Raw genomic sequence first — 8,845 nt, forward strand, 5'->3', positions numbered from 1 at the left:
TACTATTGGGAACAAGTGACAGTGTACACAGGAAGCTCGCATGTGCGATACAAGTGCTATATGAACGAGCTGGACACCTTGACTGCTGAGCAGGTTATGAGAAGTTCGATGAGATAAAATTTAGTCAAGAATGAAACTTATGTATGTAGCTAACAATGTATCTCTTTGTTTTGCAGGTACATTGATTGCCTTATGTGGAAGATCGTGACTTTGATCTTAATGAGATGTGCACGCGTGATAGCCATCTTTGGCGGGCGAGGTGCCCAATGATATGCTTCTTCGCAGTCGAGTGGCACTTTGTAGACCGTGTGGCAAGACAATTTGGAAAAAGACAAGGTATTCCAATTGAGGAGAGCAAGGAGGAAATGCTATCTCTGCATCGGTAAGCAAGCATGCCTTGAGTATGTAGTAGAGCATTGAATAAGTCAGTGTTTGCTAATGCTTTGTCCCGTGCATCATTTGTAGGTTCGATCGAAGGAACAATCAGGATATATCGGATTGGGCAAACAAACACCGTGCGTGGATAGAAATTTGGAATCAAAGAGACACGTTAGTGCAATCAGAGAATAGACCTCACAATCAGTCAGCATATCAGAAGTATCAAGTGTGGTATGCGGATCGTTACCGGTTAAAGCTGAAGCCAGGTTGGACTCACGAGGAGTGGTCGGAGTTGGTGTCTGAAGACCCGGAGACTGCAGAAGGTTATCATACCTTCAACACGGCTGTGAGAGACACCAGAGGGGCTCATGTTGACTACGCACCGATGCATGACGAAATGGTAGTCTATTTGACCTATTCTAACATACTTGCATCATGTTGTCTTCTTTCAAATACATAAGTTTGGTGTGTTCATGAATTGCAGGGCAGAGAGTTGCTTCTGTGCGTCAACGATGCCAATGTTGCACTGAGTCATCCACCTGGTGGTGCATTATCTGAGAGGACTCTTAGGAGCACGATGGAGGTTACTCGCAATATATTATAAAAGTTTTTTTCGCGGATTAGTTATTTGGATCTCATATCATAGCATCTTTTGTGTTGTCGCAGAAGTTCAAGAAGCGGTTCCATAAGATGGCAGCTATGCTTTCTTGCCATGGTGCTCAGTCCAGTGACGTGTATGCACCAGGTAGCCGCGCCGCCAGAGCTAATAAACGGCGTTATGTCCAGAACGAAGAGGACATAGAGGAGGAGGTCAATGAAGAGGAGCCAGCACATCAAGAGGAGCCAACACATCATGATGAGCATGAGTATGATGCAACACATCAAGAGGATCATGAGTATGATGTTGATGCTCCACAACCATCACAGGTTACACAACCGATACAAGGCAATGCCCGCTCTAAAAAAGGCAAAGCAATAGCTAAGACACCGGGCCAGAAAGGTAGAAAGAAGATATGGAACACTCAATTCCATAGTCCGGAGTATCCTCATCAATTTATGCCTGCGGGAATGCAAAGATATAAGTCCAACATTGATGCAGAGGCGGAGGAGGCTAGCGAAGAGGAGGAGCATGAGGCTAGCGAAGAGGAGGAGCATACACTTGCAGATATCGTGAAGAGAGGAAGGAAGAAGTGAGCTTGTTGTAGTTTGTTTCAATGAGCTTGTTCTAGTTTGTTTCGACGAACCTGGTGTAGTCTCTTTCCATGAACTTGTTGTCGTTTCTTTCCATGAACTTGTTGTCGTTCGAATTAAGTTGTACCGGATTCGTGAAGTTGCTATGAATGTTTGACATGAATGAATGATGTGATTTATGGTAATTGTTGTTTCCTGTGATTTAGTCATTTAAATGAATGTTTATATGAATGTTTGACATGAATGATGAAATCTGTATTTAGTCATTTATATGCACAGGGAGCCAAACGCCAGGATCCTTGGCGTCTGGCTGTATGTCAGGGGACCAGACGCCAGGGTCCTTGGCGTCTGGATGTATGTTAGGGGACCAAACGCCAGGGTCCTTGGCGTCTGGCAGTCTACTGACACCAGAAACAGGGTAAAGCAGGGGAGCCAGACGCCAGGGTCCTTGGCGTCTGGTCCTGGTGCAGACAATACTTGCTTTTTCACTTGTAGTTTTGTCTTTTCACTTGTAGTTTCGAATAACATACATACATAAGCATTGCATAGTCTTTTCATAACACTATAGTTGACAAATGACAAACATAGTTCAAATTACAAACTTAGTTCATGACCACGATGGTCTACGATACAATGCAAATTACAAACATAGTTCAAATTACACAAATAGTCTCGAATGACATAAGTAGTTCATGACCACGATGGTTGAAACGACATGAACATCACATATAACTCGGTTTCCTGTAGCAATGCAAGTCAACAACCCTTTTCCATTTCCATTCTTCCAGCATTTCTTGAATCTTGTCATCATCAGTTATGTCAACCAATTTTCTTTCCCCGGGGCCATCTGACTTCCTCCTGCTGACGTAGTACACAAAATCCTCTTCCTACAACCCTTGCTTCAACATGAATTTAGTCCTCAACCAATCGAAAGTGAGGTCCACTTGACTAACTTGCACAATACATGGAGACAAGCCATGCACATGAACAACAGGGCTAAGCACCCACTGAGTTTCGTTAGCCATCTACAGCACACAAATCTCTTAGTAGCTAACCTATGATACATTAAACCACGAGGAAAACAAACTAGGGTTTTCACAAAAGTATGATAAATTAAACCAACCAAAAAATGGGGGTGGAGTTGATTTACCTTCTAGTCTCGAAATCCTGAAGATCCAACGGTGAAACCGGACCGATTTGTGAGAGATCTGAGGGGGGGGGTTAGGGTGCTGGACAAGGGAGTGACGTTGGCAGGGCTAGAGGTGAGAGTGGGTGGATATGAGTGAAATGAGAGGGGTAGAGGTGGAGATGAATGGATGAGAGGGGTAGAGGTGGGCCCAAAATCTTATCCACTCGAATCTTATCCATTAGACAAGAATGCTTTCTGGACACCAGACGCCAGGGACCTTGGCGTCTGGGTGTCCATCAGACACACCAGACGGCCTGTCTGGTCACCTGCGCGAGCAAAGCAAGCCAGACGCCAGGGACCCTGGCGTCTGGATCTGGGAGGCAGACGCCAGGGACCTTGGCGTCTGGGTGTCCATCAGACACACCAGACGGCCTGTCTGGTCGCCTGCGTGAGCAAAGCAAGCCAGACGCCAGGGACCCTGGCGTCTGGGTGTGGGAGGCAGACGCCAGTGACCTTGGCGTCTGGGTGTCCATCAGACACACCAGACGGCCTGTCTGGTCACCTGCGCGAGCAAAGCAAGCCAGACGCCAGGGACCCTGGCGTCTGGATCTGGGAGGCAGACGCCAGGGACCTTGGCGTCTGGGTGTCCATCAGACACACCAGACGGCCTGTCTGGTCACCTGCGTGAGCAAAGCAAGCCAGACGCCAGGGACCCTGGCGTCTGGATCTGGGAGGCAGACGCCATGCACCCTGGCGTCTGGGTGTGGGCCTGGTGTTTTTGCACACAGCTTGTTAAAGTTTTTGCTTAGCAACAACTAGCAAACACTGTTAAATATGAACAAAGCATGCTACTCTCAACCAAAAATATGAACAAAGCATATCAACTAGTCTCGAATGACGAACATAGTTTGCACATAATCTCAAATAGTCTCGAATGACAGAAATAGTTCATGACCACACAAGGTCTCGAATAATAAGTTCATACATTAAACAAAGTCTCGACAGTTCATCATCGACGCCGGTGCCTTTCCATTTGTCTACTGAGTAGTCCGGGGCCACTTTCCCTTCTTGTCACGTGCCTCGTCCTCGTCTCGTGCATCGCGAGCCCTTGCAAGTTTGCTTGCCCTCTCTTCTTGACGAGCCGCCTTCTCTTTGCGTGCCCTCTCTTGCTCACGCTTCTTGCGCTCACGAGCCTCCTTCTCACGACGCTCCCGCTCCAATCCCCGTGCATAGGACTCCTCGAATAGGCGCTGCCTCCGTAACCAATCTGCACGTTGGTCCTCTTGGATATCTTTTGGTACCTCGTGATCTATCCAAGTGAAGTACTTGCAAAGTGGAGGAGGGGACTACATATAAACCATGATTTTGTTAGACATATGAGTGACAACTTGTTGATGTTTTTTATATGTACACCTAACATACCGGTGGTATGTCATATGCGTTAGTTGGCCTTCGACGATCATGTGCATAGTTGGGACACACGAAAAACCTTCTACCTTCTGTCCATGACTTGTTGCGGTCAGTGGACACCTTCAGCTTGCAAACATCACCACACCAACATGGTGGTGTGGGCACATCCTTCTCCTTCTTCTTGTCCAAACTGGCCTCCAACCACGTCTTCGGCATGTCCTCTTGGTCCGCGCACGGTGGCCTCGTCCTGGAACCGGATGAAGCCATGCCTACAAAAAGAACAATTGTTAGCACAAGACATTAAGAGAGCAAATGCATAAATGCTAGGAATTGTATGAACAAATAATATACCATTATTATTAGATCAACCATCTGGATTAAACAAATAACCGAAGGCCGATCCATTATCAACCATTCCTCTACGACCACCTCTAGCACTTGTGCTTCCTCTTCGACCACGACCACCTCTAGCACTTGTGGCTGCTCGACCACCACCTCTAGCACTTGTGCTAGCTCGACCACCACCTCTAGCACTTGTGCTCCCTCTACGAACACTAGCACCTCTAGCACTTGTGCTCCCTCTACGACCACCACTACCACCTCTGACGCTCGTTCTTCCTCGACCACCACCACCGTCACCTCTTCCACCTCTTTCACCATCGGTGCCGCCTCCACGACTTGTTTTTCTTTTTTTGGTTTTCTTTTTTTTGCATGTCCGCTCATTGTGTCCCCCTTCACCGCACACCCCACAGTTGATAATGTCAGGAGCCTCCATGAAATGACCGCTACCAAATTGTTTCATGCCAGTGTATCCAGCCAGGTCATCCATATCACCCCTGAACCTCTTAGTTCTCCTTCTACCCTTCGTCTCCACCTTCAGAAGAGGGTCTGGCCTAATATGAGGGCCATGGTACTCAGGCCACTGTGATTGGTCCAAGAAAGGGTGAAATCTTGGCGCCCATGTCAACCTAGTAGCTTCCACATGGAACTCTTGCATCCTCACGGTTTTTCCATCATTAACATGTATGTTTCTCGCCTTCGCCGCCGTTATCAAATGCGAGCATGGCCAATGATACTTACTAGGCCTCTCGCACTGGCACCACCTAGTCTTCAGTTTCACCTCAAATGCAGCACCACCATATTGTCTACCATCTCGTGTTGTGCCACCTGGCTCATCAATTTGATAGATCATTTCAAGTCTATCGAATACGATAACTTGTTGTCGTGAAGACTTGCTTGCTTGTAACTGCAACCATTCATCAACCTTTTCCGGATAATCCTTTTTTTCACCTATCCATTTTGCAGTCTCTTCAGAATGCCTCTGAAAGTACTCATTAAGCTTGAAGAAGGTGTACTCCACTATTGCAGTCACCGGCAAAGCACGAGCACCCTTCAACACATTGTTGAAACATTCTACAAGATTGCTCGTCATGTCGCCATATCGCCAACCACCATCGTCATGAGCGCGTGCCCACTTGTGCTTCTCACTTAAATTCCTAGTTAAGAAGTCTTTTCCCCCTTCGTTCACCGCTGCAAAGAGTTTGTTGTACCGAGCATCGAAACCTTGGGTGGTGAAGGCCACACATACATGGGTAAGGTCTTTGCTGAGCTCCTTGCTCTTACATGCCCGGTAAAAGTTGGCCACGAAATGCCTCATGCACCATCTGTGGTGAAGCTTTGGAAATCCTGGAATAACAATGTCCATTGCCTTGAGTATGCCATGATGTCGGTCCGATATGATGCATACCTCCCTAGCCCCAATCACGTTGTGCCTAACATGACCCATGAACCACTCCCAGTTGTCTTGGTGCTCGGAAGGCACCAAAGCAAATGCACATGGCAACACGTTGTCGTTTGATGAGTGCGCCATTGCTACCATTAGTGTGCCCTTATATCTACCGGTCAAGAACGTGCCATCTATAGACAAGACCGGACGACAATGCTGAAACGCCTCCACACATTGTCCATAACTCCAGAAGGCACGATGGAACACTCCCTCGTGATCCTCGACCACATGAAACATGCCCGGGTTCCTATGTGCAATGGCGGCCAACAACCTTGGGAGCTGGTTGTATGCTTCTTCATAACCACCGTACAACATCCTAATAGCATTTGCCTTTGCCTTCCATGCCTTCCCATACTTGACTTCATAACCAAATTGTTTTTTCACCGTCCGCATGAGAAACCTCACTTTCACAGTGGGATCAAAGGCTATGTCTTTCATCCATTTGTATCCAAGATACTCAGATGTGAGTTGACGGTGTGTCTTTCTAAGTCGTTTCGATGGCGGTTTGCATCTATGAGTGGTATCACAACTTGTTAACACCCATTCTTCGGTTTCTTTAAGCTTTCTTGCACGAACCTTCCATGTGCATTCCTTTTGCTCACACACCACGGTGTAACGCAATTTCATGTCAGAGTGCTCAACATAAATTGGCCTATGGTTTCGAATGGCATAGTCAGCCAACCAAAACTTCAGCATAGGCAAGCTCAGAAACTTCAATCCTTTCTTCAAATAAGCATTCTCGTCCTCATTCTCCACCCTTGGTTCTCCTGGATCCGGGCATGGTGTTGGCTCAATCGCCGTCATTCTCATTCCACCGTCAACAACAGCTTTATGGGCAAGGCCGAGATCTTTAAATAAGTGAGTTCTTTTTTGTAAGCCCGTCAGCTCAAAGTGGATTTGGTTCTCCTCCTTTGTGAATCCATCCTCGTCCAACTGTTCAACTGGACCCTCGTCATCCGAGTCATACGCATATTGACGCCTAAAAGGCAAGTCACGATCCATGTCCTTTTGCGCTATGTACACATCCAAGTCACCAACATCATTGCCATGAAACCCTTCCTCTTGCTCTTCATCGTCATCATAAGCATCTTCATCCTCTTGAATTACTCCGTCACTAGCAATCACCTCAACTTCATTTGCTTGGCTAGTTGGTGGTTGGCTAGAAGCATTGGGGGCATACAACTCAGCCTCATTTGCTTGGCTAGTTGGTGGTTGGCTAGAAGCATTGGGGGCATACAACTCAACCTCATTTGCTTGATAGTTGGTACACGGGGACATGGTGGGGGATAAACATTGGGGGCATCAACCACAACCCTATGCTCAACAAGTGGCACCATTGTCCTCTCGCTCATGTCATCCATTGGGGAAGAGACATGCCGGTTCAAATCAAAGGTAAACCGAGGAGATTCAGTGGTGGCAAACAATTCAAGTGACTTGTCTTCCGATTGGGATACTTTTTCCTTGTATACATCCCAATGCAAATCCGAGGTGATAGGCATACTTTTCAAGCGAGATTTGGCTCCAACTCCAACATCATACCTTCCTATTAACTTAACATCAACATTGGTGTCCATCCACTTCAAGACTTGTCTCACTTTTGCAACAACATCCTCATAGCTAGGGCTTCTATCAAAAACCAATGGTTCCTCACCCGTGTCGGCATTGTTACTCAAGAATGCCTCCTTGTCAATGTAATGAACATTAACAAGTCTCTCCATCTAAAAATTACATGAATGCATTTAAGACCTCAATGAGAATTGGTGTTTATCCAAATACATCTTATTATATCCAAATCATATCAACACTAAATTATTGGTGATGACCACAAAAGTATCACTAATCACTAATTAACACACTAAGCAAAGTTAACCCTAATCACTAACTAACCCTAACCCCCAATCTTTCTACTCAACAAACATATATTCCTACTACACACCATGCATAGCACTATATTATCAAAGTTAACCAAGCCATTCACACTAACATAAGGGGGAGAAAACATGAACTAGGGTTCCACCAACATGTATAAAATGCAACCAAAAGGACAAGACTTAACAAAAAATAATTGGATGATTTGGGAGAGATTAACAAGAGCAACAAAGTGATGGAAAGATCCACCTAAGGGATGTACCTTTTGGAGAGGATTTGAGGGGGAGCTTGAGGGGTGAGAGAGAGTGGGGAGGCAGCAGCTCTTCTTCAAGCTCGGCCTGGATTGGGGAAAGTGTGTGGGGTGGGACCCACACACTCTCCCGGTGGGGTTATCCACTTACCGGGGCCAGACGCCAGGGACCCTGGCGTCTGGCCCCTTTGCCACGTCAGCAGGTCAACGGGCAGGCGGGCAGTGCGGGCCAGGGGCCAGACGCCAGGGACCGTGGCGTCTGCTTCGTAACCCAGACGCCAGGGACCTTGGCGTCACCGAAAAAGGTCAGAAACGAAATTTTTTTTGGAACGAGGTCAAATCGGGATTTAGTTTGCCTTAAGGGTCAGAACAGTAATTTTAGGTACAGCTCCTGTATTTCGTGGTGTATATAGTTCGTATGGTGCCCTCTGAACCAGCCGTTCCTCTCGTCGGCTCCTGCGAGCGGCGAGGCGAACCCTAGCACCCTCCTCCTCCAGCCTCCCCGTTCCTTCCCCCCCTCCTCGCCGCCGCCGGGCAAAGCCCGGCCGGCATCGGTGGCGGCGGGTCTTCTTCCCCCTCCTCCCGGCGGGCTGGCGCGGGGCAGATCCTCGGCTTGGAGGCGCGTCGTTCTGCAGGATGGCGTGACGTGGTGGCGGCCAGGGCTGTGCGGCGGCGGCGGCCTGGGTTGGCGGCGCGGGCGGCTCCTCGTCGCGGGCTCAGTGGGGGCGTGCCAGCTCGGGCGACGGTTGTGGGCACCTCGGCCCAGATCTGGATCGGGCAGGTGCTCGGGCAGGCGGCCGGCGGGCGACGCGGGCCGAGATGGTAAGGGCCG

At 48.1% G+C, this 8,845-nt stretch overlaps 2 protein-coding genes across 2 annotated transcripts; one reads left to right on the top strand and one right to left on the bottom strand.

Annotated features, from left to right (window-relative positions):
- Nucleotides 1-200: 200 nt before the first annotated feature.
- LOC119339252 lies at nucleotides 201-1,572 on the top strand. The gene is made up of 4 exons (XM_037611377.1): nucleotides 201-382; nucleotides 466-778; nucleotides 863-961; nucleotides 1,045-1,572. Exons 1-4 carry the CDS (start codon nucleotides 225-227, stop codon nucleotides 1,570-1,572), a joined length of 1,098 nt encoding a protein of 365 aa, XP_037467274.1. The 5' UTR covers nucleotides 201-224.
- A 2,163-nt stretch (nucleotides 1,573-3,735) lies between these two features.
- On the bottom strand, nucleotides 3,736-8,080 carry LOC119339253. The gene is made up of 3 exons (XM_037611378.1): nucleotides 8,026-8,080; nucleotides 4,121-4,377; nucleotides 3,736-4,044 (listed from the first exon to the last, which is right to left on the bottom strand). The coding sequence occupies exons 2-3, from the start codon at nucleotides 4,373-4,375 to the stop codon at nucleotides 3,736-3,738; spliced, it is 564 nt and encodes a 187-aa protein (XP_037467275.1). The 5' UTR covers nucleotides 4,376-4,377; nucleotides 8,026-8,080.
- Nucleotides 8,081-8,845: the final 765 nt, after the last annotated feature.

Source organism: Triticum dicoccoides, chromosome 7B (assembly GCF_002162155.2).
Source record: "Triticum dicoccoides isolate Atlit2015 ecotype Zavitan chromosome 7B, WEW_v2.0, whole genome shotgun sequence".
In the NCBI taxonomy this organism is placed as follows: domain Eukaryota; kingdom Viridiplantae; phylum Streptophyta; class Magnoliopsida; order Poales; family Poaceae; genus Triticum; species Triticum dicoccoides.